Source organism: Lampris incognitus, chromosome 1 (assembly GCF_029633865.1).
Source record: "Lampris incognitus isolate fLamInc1 chromosome 1, fLamInc1.hap2, whole genome shotgun sequence".
In the NCBI taxonomy this organism is placed as follows: domain Eukaryota; kingdom Metazoa; phylum Chordata; class Actinopteri; order Lampriformes; family Lampridae; genus Lampris; species Lampris incognitus.
In genome coordinates, this window is record NC_079211.1 from 25,096,607 (window position 1) to 25,115,766 (window position 19,160).

Genomic DNA, 19,160 nt, shown 5'->3' on the forward strand with positions numbered 1-19,160 from the left:
CCTCCTCTTTGGCCTTCCTCTTTTCCTCTTCCCTGGCAGCTCCATATTCAGCATCCTTCTCCCAATATACCCAGCATCTCTCCTCCACACATGTCCAAACATCTCAACCTTGCCTCTATTGCTTTGACTCCAAACCATCCAACCTGAGCTGTTCCTCTAATATAATCGTTCCTAATCCTGTCCTTCCTCGTCACTCCCAATGAAAATCTTAGCATCTTCAACTCTGCCACCTCCAGCTCCGCCTCCTGTCTCTCGTGACAAAGGTGGAAATTGGCAACAAAAAAAAAAATCTTTAAAAAAAAAGGCCACTATCTGTCTTTGGTTTCTCTTCATTCCATAAAAGACTTTTTTTGTTTTTTTTTGTAAACCCAAGCACACTTAAATGTATCTCTACTGGGTACCAACTATTGAACTTCTATCCTCTCTCAGCAGAAGTCTCTCTCTGACTCAGGATGACTCTGTACTTTCTGTCAGAGACTAAGAGGCTTCTCACCAGGGCAGCAGGGTGGTTTTTGGAGCAGGGCTGGAAAGAAATCAATATCCAATCTCAACAGGGATAAAGAAAATGTATTTTCCCTCCAGGCCCCTGCAGAGTTTTGTGAATCAATATCTGGGGGAAAAAAAACTGTTGGATGAAGCCTAAACCACTTCAAAATGGCAAAACAATTTTACATTAAATGCCATCAGTCCTTGTGCATCCCATGGAGTTAGGATTAATGCAGGGGCAGTAGCAACGGTTTGAGTTTCTCAGCAGTTGGTGAGGAGTCTGACCAATATCAACACAAAAATTCAGAGTGCAATGCACAGGTATTCAGCGCCGTATTATTGAATTGGCGAACATGTAGCGGCACAACGGGGCACCACAGAATCTGGCATCGAGATAAATCTCACACAGTCCAAAATGGAATGGCGATTTGCCATGGACATTGACCATCCATTGCCCCTTGACTGGAAGCCGAACTACCATGTCTTGATCCCAGCGACTTGTCTGTTTTACAGGTCCTCCAATACCACTACCTGTAAATGGGAAACACAGGCGTGCACCCTGACACATAGTAGTGTGTAGATTCATATGTGTTTGTATGTAGTGCGCTTGTGTGCATGTGGTGGAAGAGTTAAGATATTTGGCCCCTTCATCTGAGAGCTTAGTGTCACTGTCTGGATAGGGTCAGCAGCTGTTGTGTGCACACTCGCGTGCACATACACAGACACACACACACACACAAACGCATATGCATGTGAACACACACAAATATGTACATGTACGCATGCACACACATAAACACACACACACACACACACACACACACACACACACACACACACACACACAGAGGGTATCAAATTTTTATCATCACGGATACTGGAGGGCAGGGATGTAAATCTTGAAACTTACCCCCCCCCCCACACACCTTCACACCCCCGCCTACCCCATTGCTAATCCTACTTTATACACTCCCACGGGCAGTCCCTATGTCCATCCTCACTCTCTTATCCCTGCTAAAATAGCCCGGTGAAGTAAGCACACGAGGCACCCAAGTGGGAGTTCCATACAAACTGTCCCCACTCTGCCGAAGAGTGTCAGTCACCAAAGAAGACCCCCACCCCCCACCCCCCGCTCCAGTACAGCATAAACCACACCAGTCTTTCAAATAAGCTCCACCACCCATCATATAGACAGCAAAGAGACACAGGTAAGCAAGTGTCTGTTGGGGCAGCATGGGCTATTTACGTTCTAACTGTAGTATGAGCAGTGGTCACAACAGAAGTGTTTGGTTTAGAAGACAGCAGATTTTTTTTTTCTTTTCTCTGAGTACTTCATAGGGAATTGGTCAAATCCTGAAATAAGAAATCACAGAAGGGTTGTAATTGAATAAGTTAAATGCACTGTGATTTGGCTTTGGCTCAAATGTTGAATATTTGTTCCCAGTCATGAATAAAAATGATGCCAACGAGGCTGTTGGTGTGTGAATTGTTTTGAGAGGCTTGTTGGAGCGTAATTTGAAAAACTCAATCAAATTTCAAACAAAAAAACTGCTCTATCCCAGAAATCCAAGTAATTGGATTGTAGCCCCTTTCAGGCTAAATGAGAATGATTCTGATTAAAGGATTGGCATTATGTGATAGGGTTTAGATTATAATCTCTTTACAAAACTCTTATTTAATTTGAACGTTTGATCTAATTAACAACACCTTTCATTAATATGTATGTAAATCAGAGATTAACTGGGAAAAATTTGTAAATAACGTGGCAGTAGTGTCGTGCAGTATTTCGACATTTTGAAGCATCTTCAGTGATGTTTAAAAACGTGTGAATGTTAATGTGAATGTAAATCTCTGTCATTAGCTTGTTGACAAATACTACATTTGAACATCCTGGTGCTACATCTGTGTCCGTCAGAGGAAGAAGATGATGATGCATCCAGGACATGATGACCTTACCAAGCAGAGGATGCTGCAAGCTAAGGCTCTGTGCAAGGAGGCCAGGGGAGGTACTTTTACTTCTTTTAGACTGAGTAAACTGCATTTTTTTTTTTGCCTCAGAGTAGGATATGGGGACACATAATTGGCACAGGGATAAAAAAAAAACATGTAGAAATAAAACACTTTTAGTCTCAACTTGGTATCCACTCGTGTATTTACGATGATAGTTTGTCATCACAGCCGTTGCTGTCAGATGTAGTTGAGCCAGACATCAGAACTAGTTTGCTGCCTTGAGGACACACGGGAGTGTTGTAAAGACACATCTCGGGAGCATCCCAACATCCATCAAGGGACATCCCAAGTTGATTTGTTTGTTTGCTTACCAATGCTGCCTGCCAGCCACTCCTTCCAACCAGGTCCCCTAAACTCAGCGAAATATGAGCGCCAACAAAATGTAATCCTCTTTTTACACAGGTCCGTCAACATCAACACCAATGCCAACAGGGTGATATATATACACAAACATACATACACAGAGAGAGAGATAGATATAGATATATATTTAGATAGATAGACATACAAAGAATTCTAGTTACCCTCATTGAGAATATGAAAGTGCGTCTTACTTTTTTACAAGAGCTCTTGTGTGAAAAAAATCCTATCTATATGCTCAGTTACCCATGCAACTCTACACCACAACAAATATTGTACACCCCTCAGCATCATTGCTGGGGCTATTTAAAGCCCCTCCTCCATCTAATGATATGAGACGAGCAGAGACTGATTCGAGACTAAGCCGAGTGACTTGACACTTAGTGATGACGGTCTGGGGTTGGATATACGTGTCCTATGCAGTTACTCTCAGGTGATCACAGCTAAAAGTGAAAACCAAAGATTAACTGTGAAGTGTCTTGATCACCTCCCAGAGACAACACCAGCCCACAGGGAAAAGAGATAAACGAATCTGCCAAAACAGGCCTCCATTAACTTGAATTCATTTCCATATATTTCCAAATCTCTTATTAAAGTTGTTACAGTGATAGTCTTTTTATCAAAAGCTCACTATTTTCATTCTAGTGCTTCTATGTAGAATTCCCTGTTTGTGTAAAGGTGGAGTCAACATGTATGAACAGACTGAAGGTTTCATTTCGTTTTTTTTTTTTAGAAATCCCCCCCCCCCTTTTTTTTTCTCCCCAATTGTACCTGGCCAATTACCCCACTCTTCTGAGCCGTCCTGGTCACTGCTGCACCCCCTCTGCCGATCCGGGGAGGTCTGCATACTACCACATCTCCTCCGATACGTGTAGTCGCCAGCCGCTTCTTTTCACCTGACAGTGAGGAGTTTCATCAGGGGGACGTAGCACGTGGGAGGATCACGCTGTTCCCCCCAGTCCCCCCCCCCGAACAGGCGCCCTGATCAACCAGAGGAGGTGCTAGTGCAGTGACCATGACACATACCCACACCCAGCCTCCCACCCGCAGACACGGCCAGTTGTGTCTATAGGGATGCCTGGCCGAGCCGGAGGTAACATGGGAATGCGAACTAGCGATACCCGTGTTGGTAGGCAACGGAATAGACTGCTACGCTATCCAGACGCCCCTGAAGGTTTAATTTCAACAGGGAAAATAAACCTGGCTACTTTTCTTTCAACTTTTCTCATTGTTGCCCATGTAAAGAGTGTAGGCCTAGTATAATCCCTTGACTCATTAGGGTACCTCAATCTGTGTGTTGCTTTGTGCCAGACGGTCTGAACCTGGGAAAGAAGATCAATGTTCCTAAGGATGTGATGATGGAGGAGCTCAACCTTCCCTCAAACCGAGGCTCCCGCATGTTCCAGGAGAGACAGAAGAGGGTGGAGCGATTCACCCTGGACAACACACCCAACAGTGCTTATGATAACAACGTGAGGGGCTTACAGACACACACACACATAGAGCACATGCTGAATCTGCAAAACCACTAGGCTAGGTGAAACCAACATTCACCCCAAATCATTAGCCTGTCTTCCTGACAATTACATACTGCATATTCACATATTGCTCGTGGGGTAGATTTACGAGATGGCTGTAATCCACTCCCCATTGTCATTTTCTGCTGTGCAGTTTCTCTAAATTACAACAACCAGGAAGAGACATGTCTCATTCCAGGTGCTGGAGTCATGCCTGCAAAATATTTGCCTGACAATGCAATCCATTACTGCACAACAAAACCATAAGCAGAGAGGTTTTGTTTGAATAACTGATTCATTTACTGAAAGATATTTCAAAGAAGTTTACAGTAAATCCACCCTTTACCCAGATATTTCCAGAGGCTCCTTTCCCCACTCAGACCATCGCAGAGCCACAGGGAGGAAAGGAGAACCAGGCTTTCGCTGTCCCTGGTAAGCATAGCCTGATCATCAACCTACAGAAGACTGTAGCAAAGAAGGGCAGTCCTGACATCCTTGCACCAGGTAAATGGACAGTGCAGTGAGGGGAGGATTGCCACAGACTCCCACAAAGCATATGCAAAACCAACGCTTTAGGCAAAGCCAGTGTCTGGACAAAGCCATAGCTTGGGAATGGCAATGCCTGGACATAACCAGCGCTTGGTCAGGCTTGGGCATTATATTTCATTTTTCTCTGCTTGTCTTTACACCAATGGGATGGAAATTACTGGTGCTAAAACTGGCTTTACAATTAAGCCTAGTTGTCGAAAATTATGCAACTTGCTGCACAGTCGGTAACAACAGAAAAACACAAAGTAATAATCTATCAGCACCTTTGCTAAAAGCTATTACGTATGTGCCTTGACGCTAGTTACACAGACTGACAATGAAGTAAGCTTTGTGTATTGAGACGGGCTGACTGAGATAAATATACTATGGCTGCTATTGTTGTCTAGGGCATCGAACAAGCTCATATGCATATTAGATATGCGACTACTCTGTAAGACTCTATAACAACTGTTAGCTGTGGGTCCAGCTGATTGACCTTTAACCTTTCTGCCAGGGTATTCTGGCCCACTGAAGGAGATTCCTCATGAGAAGTTCAACGTTACAGTTGTCCCAAAATCCTACTATTCCCCATGGAGGCAAGCTCTGGGAGCCAACGAGTTCCTCAACTCCCTCAGTAGCCAGCTGCCTGAGACCCCACAAAGACTACAGCATGCCAACTATAGGTGCTTCAACAGGTAACACCTTGACTTAAAACGCTTTGTCTTCCATCACACCTTAGTAGGTCCAAATAGTTCAGATGACCCTTCAAAGGTCGAAGACACTACCACAAAAAGATGGAGAATATACAGCAATAAGTCTACCAAAGACAAAAGTTCAATGAAGGGTAAAGAGAGCTGCTGCCTCAGGTCCTCAAGCAAGGATATCACAGCCTGGTGCTTTTGGTGGCACATTCAGAACAAGCTTAGAGACTGTCCATCTTCAAATAGACGCACAGATGACCAATCCATGTTATTACAGAATCCAACTAGGTTCCTTTTGGCTTCCATCCATGTTTCCACCGTTTGAAAATGAATCTAGTATCTGGCTTGCAGCTACATGCACTGTGGTTGTGTGATGGCTATTTTAACCTTGACTCTAGTAAGATGATCCGCCAGGGGTCTGGAGGCCTTTCAGCCCCCTCAAGACAGATTGCACACCAACGGGGTCATCTTACCCTTTTGCTCATAAGACATTGCATCACACTCACTCACAAGAGGCAGTGTGTAGAACAAAGGGTAAACTTGGCTACACAGAAAGACATACGGATAGTGGGAGTTAGAGAGAGGAGGTGATAAAGAGAGAAAAGCATCTCTGACAAAACTTAATTAGCTCACTGTCAATCACTACAAGCCTGCTGGTCAGGAAGTAACTGTATCCTCCATGGGAAGGATCAGTTCACCTTTTTAAGATTGTTCATTATGAAATTATGAAGTCTTAATTAAATTTGAACTCAGCTGATACATGCATGCCAAATCCCAAGTGTTTTTCTCAGAATAACCCTTAAGGACTTAATATAATATCTGGGATATGACCACACTTTGCATTGTATGAATGACTGGATATCATGTATCATCGAAAAGCTTCCTCCTTTTTATGGTAGTGTGATACGGTGGTAATGTTTCGTAAGAAACTTTTCACGTATTTGCCTTCACACCACTGCCAAGACACAGCATAAAAGCCTCTCCCATTTTAATTAGCTCAGGGTAAAATATCTTATCTCTGTACGTTAGGTCTGCCATGCCATTCGGGGGTTGTGTGGCCACCAGCAAGAGGGTGATCCCAGTGATTGACTTCGAAGCACTGGAATCCCAGAACCTGCCAGGCATCGCCCTAGATCGCATGTCTCGGCGGCCCAACTTCAACCGAGCACCCAGGGGATGGGGCATTAATTACTGCCCTGAATCTAATGAACTGTGAGGAGGCCTACTGCTGACCTTTGACCCTAAGCCCCTTGTGATTTTTGTGAAGCCACAAGCTAAAAGGCCAAAGCGCTGATGCATGCCCACCCCTCTCCTCTTACAGAGATGGTCCCTCTGCTAATCAGCGCCCACCGTAGGGAAACAGGCTTGTCATTGATATAATGGTTTTCTAATGGAGGCCCAAAGGAAGTCAACTGAACCAATAAACTGTTTATTATCCAGGTTGAGTCAAGGGCAAGGCCACCCTAAGCCAGTTGTGAAGACAGATGATCTTCTACCTCCTTCCCTCTCTGCTTTCTCCTACCTACTTGCCTGCCCAGTCATTCTCATATCCATCTTCAGATGCAATCTGTCCACCTCTACAGATCATGATACGTAATACATTAATATTTTTGGATATGCACTCTGAGATGATAATTGACAAGATAATTGTTTTAATGACAAGTGAATTAAACATACAAAGAAAACTTACAATAAACCAAGAATTTTTGTGAAATATTAAGGTTGTAGCAAAAAAAAAAAAAAAAAAGTAAGTGGAAATCAAGATGTCTAAAACTGCTCCTCAGAGATCGACTCCGTGGGATACTTTGCTCACTGACTAATACAAGTTTCATTCTAGGGATACATCCTAATACAGAATATACAATGGCGCCAACCGCTTGAACCCTTTAAAAACAGGAAACCTTTTTATAGGGGGGGGGGGGGGACACCTCCCTTCACTGGGAAGCACATCAAAATTGGATATTTATATTGTTAATCATCATGTTTCACTGCTAAGAGGCTGTTCTTATGTTTTTTACAGAGTAATTAATAATCCTGATAATGTTCTTTCCGGAAAGAACCAGTACTTGTTCAGTCCATCTAAAAAACACTGCAACAGCCTTTTGAATTCAACAACAGTGTTCTGCAGGTTTCAATATTCCCCAATTTATGAGTGAAATTACCGCACCCTGGTTTGGCACAGGTGAGGCAACGTACAGGAATAATGCCGAAAAACAGTTTATCACTCTAGCCTTTAATCGCCATGGCGGGAGCCGTGTGCTGCATGGGCACCCATCCGTTGGGGGTCCTGGGAAGGATAGTGGATGTGACCGGGAGGTCTCATGCCCATAGGTGGGGGCATAGGAGGAGCCATGGGACCCATGGGGTGAAACATCGGAGGGCCGAAACCTACAGCAGATAAGGATAGGGTGAAATGACTGTATACGATATTCATTCATTTTTTTGTTTTGACAGCTTAAATCAAACACAAACCTCATAAAATACATGACAAGCATACCATAAACATACTATTTTTTCTAGCTGGAATACATAATTATTTGTCCATAATTGGTTATTTAAAAGTTAATTTGTCTAAAGGTTTGTTCTCACACTGGTTAGAACTCAACAGTGGTATCTATGCTATTCACAATGTCTAATGAAGTTAGAAGTATTCAAGATGATATAAAATGCTGAAATCACGTTAACTAAGTTAATCCCGATTAACATTTTAGACAATCATTGTAGCCCTGCTTTCCATAAATGAAACTGAATGTTAACATACATTACATTTAATTCCCGACTAATCTGCACTATCTGCAATATGGAGCACCAGCTAAGATTCTACCTGGAGGGGGTGGATTGATGCCAGGGGGTGGGGGCAAAGCAATGTTCATCACAGCAGGAGAGGTACTTGGGTCCAGGTTGAAGTAGTTTGTAGGAGCCTCCTCATCTAAAGCTGGTGGAGGAGGAAGAGCTATAGCACAGAGGGAGAGTTAGAGGCCAAGCTTGCACACGTAAAAAGACCAAACTAAATGTTGAGAAACTGAATTGCTTCTTCAGTAATCCAAACCTGTTTTTTTTATCCTTATATTCACCCTTTGCAGACACGCCACAATAATCACGTGACGAGGGAGACTGCGTCATGACGGACGGCAGTAAGTGATAGACCGGGAAATTCAAAAGCGAACAACAAAAACAAACAAAATATTGCGACGGATGAGTAGCTATTATAGTTTAAATTTAAGTGATGGCTACCAATAGTCAGAGTAATGTTATGGAGTTCTCCTGTGAAGTGAGTCACCTTGTGGAGAAGCTAGCGATAGCAGGGTTAGCTACCGACCCGTACCTTCTTCCTACCGATGTGTTCACGGATCTAGCAAAATCGTCCAGTCTGCCCGAGTTCAATCCACACGATCTGTACCACTATGTTACCAACGGAGTGTCCCCATACACAGGTGCTGACCTAAAAGCATACAAAAGTCTGGATGCTTACCAGTTCTTTGTAGCTGGTTGGGTTAGAGAATCACGGAGCTACGCTCACAGCAGGGGGATGTACCTCATAATGGCAAAGGTAAGACATAGCTAGCCAGCTGTGTATGTTTTTAACCTGTTTCCCCTAGGATGCCATCAAAACTCAAATCGACTGTAACCAAAAGCAGCTCATACTTTCCTTGCCATTTCATAGTAGGTTACACAGTCTTGCCATCTAGCTAGCATTTGGGTCATTCCATAGAAAGTGTTAAGTTTGAGTCCACAACATTCAAAGGGGACAAGGAGGCATAATAAAACTGTCAGTAATGTTTTCAGTGTCTGAAGCCACTGATTCAAGTGTACTGGTTAGCATGAAGCAAAATACAATTAAATAATAAATATACAATTTGTATATTTTTAGCTGTTTTTGTTAAATTACAATCATTTTCTCATGTCCACTCTGACCATTTCTCACATTCATGTAAGGTAACACTTAAAAAATATCACATAAATCTCAGACTTTTATTGTTCTTATGAGCAAAAATACTTCCCTCTTCATATGAAATGTGTTAATTAAATTAAAAATACATAATTTTTGGTTAAAATATATATATTTGGTTATGATCAAAAACCTCAAACTTCCAAAGTCCAATCTTAACACTTTCCATGGAATGACCCGCCTGCACTATCTGTAATTTCAGGTCCATCAGTCAGGCTCTGTCTGTGACCCAGCTGAAACCATGGGTGTCTGTGAAGAAGGATGGAACCGTTGTGTGCGGCCACTGCACATATAAAGCAGGCCTTGGAGAGGTCCGCTCCCACATCACGGCTCTGCTGTATGCACTAGACTCCGCCGTGAAACACCTGGAAGACAGAAGCTGCACTGATGGGCCACACCTGTGGGGACAGCCTCCGTTGAAACCAGGCAAAGCTCTGTTCGAGGAGGCGAAATCGTTTGATTTCTCAAATCCTGCTAAGAAGCACTGCAGTGTACAGTACAAACGGGTCAGTTCAGGTTCAGGTCCATCTGGGAAAAAAGTAGATGTGTCAACGGCAGCCATAGAAAAATTCTACAAGGATCTGGACAATGCAACCCCAAACCCTTCGGAGAAGAGTGATCTCCTACGCATATTACCGCAGTACAGTCACCAGTTCCAACCAAAGGTGGTGTCTCTGGGTCCACCACAGCCTCTACTTGAGTTGTACAGCGCTCAGAATCGTAAGTCTTCTGCCATCCGTCATGGCGTTCATATTCCCCGTGAGTGGGACGTGACGTCACATGCAAAGGGTGAATAGACCATTTCCCCTAAATCCACAAATGGGCTCAAAAGCATGAAACAATGTTGAAATGTCGTCTCTTTAATTAAATATTATTCGTGATGTCTGCGAACAGAATGCAAAAACAAAATACTAGAATAACAACACAAGATACACATGCATGTGCCATGTCCAAACTCCACCTGACTTGGTAGACTCACCTCCAGGCAGTCCAGGTACAGGGTCTAGTCTGGTACCCATCTCACTGACCCCATCCTTGATTGCCTCCTTTCCCCGTGCTGCCTGGGACCTATCCAGATGGTAGTTTGAGTAACAAAACAATTACTTAAAATAAATTAGTCCTACAGTGCCAAGGATACAACAGGCAGGGTAAATTTCTGTTGTGTTGCAGCTCACACAGAGACTCAACCTATATTTTGTTGACCATTGACATACCTGCCCCATTTAACGGTGAGCCTGCGTCCATTGATGATAAGTTTGTTGAAAGACTTCTCAGCGGCCATCTCAGCTGCCTGTCGTGTAGCAAACTGGATGAAGGCACATTGCTGCCTTTGGACAATGGTAATGGTACGAATCTCACCAAACTGGTAGAAGTGGTTCCTACAAGAGTAAACCAACACCAAGTATCAAAAAAACTTCAGAACACGATTTCCATAATCTTAAGCAACATTTCTAATAACCACCAAATTATGACAGTTAAAACAGATCTTAAAGTGATGCTGAAGTTTGGTAGAACCTTGGGTTGTGTGTAAGAATCGATCTGACTGGTCCAAATCCCCACATCCACTTCTGAAGCCTGCATTCATGACAGAAGCTGGCTTGCTAGCATGCTATGAGACATATTAAATATTATGTGAAGCTACGCAGAAGGAACAATGAAATAATACTTTTACCAATAACTGTAAATAGATGCCAAAACATAAGCATCAGTGCTTGTTATTAAATATATTGGTAGAATTCGCCTTGTTTGTGTTTGTTTATGTGTTAAAAGTGTGACTTTGAGACCTGTTTCACAGTGCAATCAAAGCGAATAGAGAGGACCCCCCCCCCAATATTTTGGATTATCCATCTGGGGTGCAAGGAGCAACTACTGAAGATATTTTGTGATTAATTGGACTTATCATGGCCAGGTATCTACACAACCCAAGGTTCTACTAAACTTTAACATCACTTTGAAGGACAATCCCTACTTGAGATCTGCATCTGTGACTGTATCTCCAAGTCCTCCTATGTAGAGGGTGCTGATTGACTTATCCTCTGGTGGGTCCAACCGTGGCATGGTGGAGGCCCGCTTAAGCAGCTTGTCTGCTACTGGGTCATTAATGCCGTAATAACGGTCCTTAATGTTCTGGTCGGCCAGGGGATCATCTGGATCTGTGGGCTTCTCGTGCCTGAATGTGTGTGTGTTAGGAGGGAAACACGGTTAACATAAAAAAATAAAATAATGATAATAATAATAATAATAAAAAAGAAATCACCCAGAAGGAATTACTTTTAGTTATGACCACTGCAGCTGTTCTGTCCAGTAAATCAAATGACGTATACACAGACTAACTAAAAAATGCTTTAGGTCAAAGCAGCCACTAGATGCAAAAAAAAAAGAAGAAAAAAGCATATTACTTGCACCACAGCACCACCAAGTTTGACCTCTGGGACACTACAACTGTATGCTCATTGAGCGATGTTCTAGTCACCTGTAAGGGCACTCCTCTCCTCTCTTACACTCTCCCTTGACCCAGAAAGAGCAGATGTGTGGACGGTTCCTTTTGTAGTATGGCGTGGTACGGGCCAGCTTCAGTAACATGTCACTGGAACTTGGGGCCTTCCCTAACAGGCCAACTGGCCGTGACCCATCAGAGTTGGCTATCTGATGACACAAAGGTAGGGCATGACAATTAAATGGGAGCAAAATGCCAAGCTTGGCTGGATATATTTATCAGCCTGACCTATTGTATTTTCATGACATGCAAAAGGCAACAATATGCATATGACAAAGCCTACAGACGAACCTCTCTCTCCATGTTTTGCGTGTAATATTCCTTATTCACATCTGACTTCGGAATTTCATCTTTGATGGCCAGTCCAGTGTCTCGTACCTGAATAGGCAAACCTGAGGAACACAAGGGGTGGGGGAAAAATTGGTTACTTAGATAATATAATCTATCTGTTGGAGTCATCAAACGATAAACCCAGAACACTATGGAAGGGAGAGGAGACAAGAAGACTAACCATACTCCAGGTCAAGCAGGCATGTCTGGCAGACATTCTTCATCTTACTGCAAGTCTGACAGACCTCTGTCTTCTTAAAACGCATGCGTGTCCCTGGACACCAGCGGAACACAGTGAAGGGACGAGCACAGATCTGACAGGGGGAAAAAACAACAACAAAGAAATTTATATGAATGTAATGACTTCTATTACAAGCCTATTCAAGCTATAGTCAAGGATCGAGTTTTAATGTTACACAAGTCAGTTTTCCACATACAATTCGACTTAGTGGGATGCTAAATATGAAGACCATATAGAACCAAAACAATTTTCTAATAAAAAGAAGGAATATCTAAGAATATCTTCGTACCAAACAATATTCAAGTTGGAAAATTAATAAAGGGTAATAAGGGAATTGCAAGCATTTATTGTATGATGTGCATAAAGCAAAAATTAACAGCTTCATGTATGAAGGAAAAAATCTGCATGAAGTTGGGCTCTATTGTAAAGTAGACATAACCTTAGTATTACAATGTTAACATTTTCCACCGATTAAAAAAAAACATTGACACAGGCATAGACGGAGAGAATATTGACTTAAGTGAGTGGTATAACTGGTAGGTAATATACAATATATATGCAGTATAGGTTTATATGATATATACCAACTACTGTGTACAACTGTCTAGACTAGCTATTTATTGGTAATCTTCCAGGTAGGAATGGATGTCAGTGTTGGATGTCACTATCCTAGTCTAGTGTCACTATCACTATCTACATGCCCCTTCATGGTGCAATACAGCAATATGTTGTATGCAATGAAATTCAAAGTATAAAGGCGAAAGGTACCTTGCATTCTTTCCCATACTTCTCCTTGGTCTGTAAAAGATAACACAAACAAACTTAAATTGGCCTTCCCCTGATGTGAAGCAAAAAAAAAAAAAACAAAAAAAAAAATCAAAAAAAAAAACACTGTGCTGCACTTAGGTCTAGATATTAATAAGGTAGAGCTTAAAGGATATAGCTGGTTTTCTTTACAACCTGAGTCTTATTGTAGTTTTTTCTCTGCACTTATCAGTTATATCATGTAACTCAATGGCTTCTTTGTCAAAATTTTGAATACAGGACTAAAGCTGGACTCTGTTTTACTATTGTCTTATGGGGCAATGGAACATGAGCATCAGACATATTTGCAAAAGATAAACAATCTAAACCATGATTTGAAAGTGAAAACAAAAGTGCAAGTTAAAATTCATTACCAGAAGTGCCCAATATCAATGTTCAATTGCACTTCTGAGCTACTACTTGCTGGTTCAACTTGTAGGAATGACCAGCCTATACTTACCGTATTTAGTAGTACTCATCAACTAATCGCCCAGCACAGTTGCGAAGTCATAGATAATTGGAAATCGTGCATACAGCCTAAATGGGTTTTTTTGTTGTTGTTGTTGTTGTTGTTGTTGTTGAAAGGGCAGGTTTGTAAGGCTTACGTTCTGTTGCCCTATATTAATAAGGTAGTCATAAAGTTTTGTCTAGTTTGGGTCCCGTGTCCAAAATTTCCAAAATGCCAGCAAGTAAAAGGATATACTCAATATGCACGATAGCAAAAACTATAAAGACCCAGTTTGTAAAAAAGCAATATTCCCAAAATGCTTACTTACCATTCGAATATAGGGGTTTTCTCCCAGACATGTCTGACAAAGAATTGGGAAGTCCTGGATAATAAAGAAACAAGGAAATGATGGAAAAGAAGGAAACTGTCTGTAGCCCTCTGCGAAGTGCTACAGGATAATTTTTTTCTTCTTTTTTTTTGGCATTCAGGACTACGCATTCATTCACCTCATTACAATCTTGTACTGGCATTTGTGTCAACATACTACATTAGTATTTCTACATTATATTAAGAATGGCATTTTCACACTAATATTTTATTTTGGATTCTATGTTTTACGCTCTTCATTTTCTTTCTCTGGGTCTTGTCTTGGTGTTATATGTGAGCAACAAACCAAAGAAAAATCCTCGTTTGTAAGAATATGCAATGATTCTTAAATAAAGCCCATTTGTCATCTTTTAATTTCGTCATCTTAACAACCTTGTGATGTGACATCTCTGTGATCACTCACTTCGCACTTACGATCTCAAATGTACTTTTCTGAATACTGGCCAAATTTCGTGTTTAAATATAATGATTGCTCGTCGGTTTGAATAGCACATACTTTGCCATCTGTCGGAATATGCAGTTCAGTTCAGGTTTGAGCTGCTGGAAGAGCCCCAGCCTTATTCCATTACATTTCCATTTTAGCACAATAACTTGACGGCTAAGCTAGTTATACTGAGTTGTTAAATCAACTCTTACAAAGCCAAGTGTCAAGTGAAAAGGGCATATATGGCCACGATTTTAAAGGCATATTAACCAATGCAGTGACGGCAGGCTGTCAAAGAGCTATAGCCCTATCTATATCACTCTACTTTTTACTATTCGAGAATAAAATGTCCTGCTGCTGTTATCCAACGGGAAGATTAAGACCTATATAAGGCGACCAGACAAGAACAAAGTTAGCTTCAACAAATCAAAACTGACAATTTGTTACTACTCACGTAATGGATACAGATCGGCTACGTTGTAATATGGCTTAATGGTTGCACAAATAAATGATGACGAACAAGTATTGCTGAGACCATTAACAATTTATTTGATGCACTTTCCACCAAACCATCTGAATAGACGACTAGGCATGCGGTGGTTTGTGCTGTCTACATCTCTTGATCGTTAACTTATGTCACACAGGCTAGTGTCAACTTCATACTACCCATCTCGGTCAATGATCTGGGTGATTGGTTCTGTCACATTGAATCAGCTTACTATAACCTATCTTGCAAGTTAACTAAAACCGACGCTAGATAGCGTTAGCTAGTTTAGGCCAATGTGCGTTATCTTCACAAATAAATGATGACGAACAAGTATTGCTGAGACCATTAACAATTTATTTGATGCACTTTCCACCAAACCATCTGAATAGACGACTAGGCATGCGGTGGTTTGTGCTGTCTATGACTCTTGATCGTTAACTTATGTCACACAGGCTAGTGTCAACTTCATGCTACCTATCTCGGTCAATGAAATGGGTGATTGGTTCTGTCACATTGAATCAGTTGAATATAACCTATCTTGCCAGTTAACTAAAACTGACGCTAGACAGCGCTAGCTAGTTGAAGCCAACGTGCGTTAACTTCACCAGATCATCGCCGGGTTTGCAACGTAAGTTTGTTACAAACATAAGCAACAGTGTTAAATATCCATCCATTTTAAGTCTGAATGGGAAGTTCCAAGTAAGCTGTAATGTGGTAAGTTGTTAGGTACACTACCGTGAAGCCAATAGCTGTTAGGTAAAAACCGTAATTGTGCTTAACAAATGTAGCTAGCTGGCACGCTTCCGCTAGCTAACATCACTCTTGCTAAATCGCTATCACATTTAGAGATCAGCTTTTAGCGGACCAGTTTTATGACCACATCGTCAATGTATCGTAGGCGAAAACCCTTGCCCTTGATTGGTAACTCGATCTGACTATACTATATAATTAATATTTTACAAAGACAAACATACCGCGTCTTCCCAGTTTTGTCTGTTGTACGTGTTAGCTCCTAGGGACGTCGCCATTTTGACTAAGAGTGTAGGCAAAATGGGCCAAACAACAAACGCCGACAGTATTCCGATCCCACAATCCAACGCACACGTAAACCATCTTTCACCTTTGGGTGTCGCCCTATTTCAAGAAATTATTTTACTTGATATATAATTTGACCATCTTCTTTTCCCCTGTAGCAACAGACCTGTAAAGAAAAGTAAGGTTTGTCTTCAGCCTGCGACAAGCATTCTGTTTGTCACAGGCTGAAGACACAATCAACAAAGAGAAGTAAAGTAGTATCTTAAGGAGCAGCCTCAGCAATTGCTGCTTGGGCTTCTGGTGGTCCAAGTTTATACTAGCTCTCTTTGTATAATACAGCTCAGATGAGAGGGGAAAAAAGTATCAGAACAAATGCAATGGAAATATGAAAGAGAGTTAGTGCATGTGTGTTGTGCATCTGTGAGTGAGTGAGAGCGAGAGAGCCAGACGGAGAGACAGAGAGCGAGAGAGAGAGAGAGAGAGAGAGAGAGAGAGAGAGAGAGAGCTAGTGTAAGCCAATTCTGCAGGCCTAGTCCATTTACAGCTGTCCACCTGTTCCCATTCAAGTCTGAGCAGTGGAAAAGTCCAATTAGAGAGGTGAAGGATGTTAGAGATTATGGATCCGCGCTAATAAAGCCATAAGCCTCTAATGTTTATTCAACGTTTGGGAGCAGGCTGTGTTTGGTCTATACAAAAGGATTATATCCTGATTTAAAGATTGTCATCTGCTGGAATATGGAATCCCTGACATTCGGGATGTCATGCAGGAAGGCCCAAATGTGTTTCTGGTGACATTCAAGTGCATAGTTCCCAGTATGTAGTTTGAAGAATGAAAGAAATTGGAGGTATTAGCCTCCTCAAGCCCAAGGATTTTTTTTTACCTCATTGCTTTTTGGATTTGAGCCAAAGTCAAATAAAGTGGCATGATGAGCTATGAAGTACTCATCAGATAGTGTTGCTTAATGATCATTTTGGGATTCGTGCTCTCCAGACCCTGTATGTCTGTGTGAAAATAGGGGTTAAGTTAAAGACCCATGGGCCAGCCACTGTTTAAGTTCCCCTGTTTATAGGGCAGATAGACTGTCTGTCAACCTTGTATCCAGTGGGACACCACAATACATTCTTTGGACATGGCCTCCCCTGTCGTGTCTTTGCAGTGAGTCGCGTGACCCCGTCTCCCCTATCATGTGATTTGGATGAGATAGCCAAAGCTGTTTTGAAGGACGGCTTTGTCTTGAGTTTAGCCCCTTCATAATCAAAATCACCAACCTTGTGTTACATGCTCAGGAGCTGCATGGGTGCACCTCATTCTCCTTCACTAGGTACCTCGTAATATTGAGCCATATTTACTGTTTTCTTTCTCACCAAGTTGTCGATGGCTCCAATGACGACATCATTATGTCTTGTTCAATGGTGGCAAACTGTGAGAGATGGCTGGCCTGGGACGTCTCCCTCAAAATGTAGACCGTGCTCAACTCCCAAAGTGACTTATGCTATTTACATGTTGTGGTGGACACGTATTGGGGACAGAATTCAACCCAGGAACTAAGGGTTAAGTCATGGTTGCCCTGGCAGGTTAACGCAGGGTTAAGTTGTGGTTGTCCAGCCAGTTTTCTGGTTATTCTTGCCACCTCTGCTCAGTCGAGCTGTGGGTTTTGTTTGTCTCGCTGATTTACCGTGGATTAAAGAAAGTTGCCTACACGGCTAAAGTGTGAACCTACGGTCTTCTCCGTTCCTTCGGCTCTACAATGTAATGTTTCACCCATGCTCCACTTTGAAACTACAGTTGGCTGGTGAACTACAAAAGGTGTTTGTCTCTGTGTTCAGTGTCTTGAGGAAGCATACCCTCAGGTTCTGTGTGGTTCTGAGTTATTAGTGTCTGAAGAATGAGTTAAAGTAGAAGTAGAATCACTTAATATGCTTAGTACATTTTACACATACCCAGAATTTGTCCTCTGCATTTCACCCATAGGAGCAGTGGACAGCCAATCTCCAAAGCCAGTTAGTGATTTCTTATCTACAGCAATTAATTAGATAATCATTTTTGGACTCAATTCAAGATTTTCCTTTTTTATGCCCTCACAAATGTGTTGGAACATGAAACCCTATTACTGTCTGCAGTCTCATCTCACCAAATGCAGGACTTAGTTGAAATCCTAATTCTCGTTTGGGGTGCATTTGCAAACGCAAGTGTCCTTGATGAGTACGACGAATACTGCGTAAGTGTCGAAACGGATGGGCCGCGACAATTATCTGCACCCGAATTCTTAAACGTTCATCGTTTATTTACCGCGCACCCATTATCTGAGACAAAAGTGTTGTAACGGCGCCCCCATTGACCATCACGGGATACTGCCGGCGTGTTGAGCTGCAGAAAGAGAGGGCAGCGTTCTCATATTTCTCCCAGACGGAATCCGCCGTGTCGCTTGCGGAACGGGGGCCGATGTGGAAAATCAAGACGACGACGACGAGCGACGGGTGTACTCAGCACCACCATTCATTTCAATTAGCCGTCGCTGTCCCGATTTCACAGTCTCGGCAAAGGTGAGTTTACTGATTCGGTGCTTCGTTTTTCCCCCCCTTGCCCAGTGTGTTTTTTTTTTTTTTAATGAAGACGACCGAGAGATCTCTTGCTCTGCCCGTGCAGTCGCTGAGGCCAGGCTATAGTGAGGAGCGTTGTCTGGCGCAGACGGGGAGAATGCGGCCAGCCTCGCGCGGCCCGATGACTTCTCCGGATCTACATCCAAGCCTGGAAATGTAGTTGAATCCCGAGTTCAGCTTTTACCTCACTGCACGTCGGCGTGCAGCGTTGTTGTTAAAGCAGGCCACGTCGAAGTTCCCCCTTTTTTTTTGTTGTTGCGCGGAATAACGTTGCGTGTGCACGGGTGCTGTACGTGTGATATAACGTCGGAAATTTCTTTATCTGAGCTGAATTCCGTGATGCAGCCCCGCACGA

General features: G+C 42.4%; 2 protein-coding genes across 3 annotated transcripts; one reads left to right on the forward strand and one right to left on the reverse strand.

Moving 5' to 3' along the window:
• Positions 1-1,613: 1,613 nt before the first annotated feature.
• Positions 1,614-6,825, forward strand: myoz3a (myozenin 3a). 2 transcript variants are annotated; one of them, XM_056282854.1, is made up of 6 exons: positions 1,614-1,694; positions 2,348-2,492; positions 4,168-4,328; positions 4,724-4,877; positions 5,416-5,596; positions 6,632-6,825. In XM_056282854.1, exons 2-6 carry the CDS (start codon positions 2,411-2,413, stop codon positions 6,816-6,818), a joined length of 765 nt encoding a protein of 254 aa, XP_056138829.1. In that variant the 5' UTR covers positions 1,614-1,694; positions 2,348-2,410; the 3' UTR covers positions 6,819-6,825. The 2 variants fall into 2 exon arrangements, with proteins under 2 accessions (XP_056138829.1, XP_056138834.1); XM_056282859.1 differs by having other exon boundaries at positions 1,619-1,694; positions 2,402-2,492.
• Positions 6,826-7,835: 1,010 nt separating this feature from the next.
• On the reverse strand, positions 7,836-16,205 carry rbm22 (RNA binding motif protein 22). The gene is made up of 11 exons (XM_056282845.1): positions 16,144-16,205; positions 14,200-14,253; positions 13,388-13,417; positions 12,560-12,692; positions 12,340-12,440; positions 12,025-12,197; positions 11,521-11,721; positions 10,766-10,930; positions 10,531-10,619; positions 8,427-8,555; positions 7,836-7,990 (listed from the first exon to the last, which is right to left on the reverse strand). Exons 1-11 carry the CDS (start codon positions 16,195-16,197, stop codon positions 7,836-7,838), a joined length of 1,284 nt encoding a protein of 427 aa, XP_056138820.1. The 5' UTR covers positions 16,198-16,205.
• Positions 16,206-19,160: the final 2,955 nt, after the last annotated feature.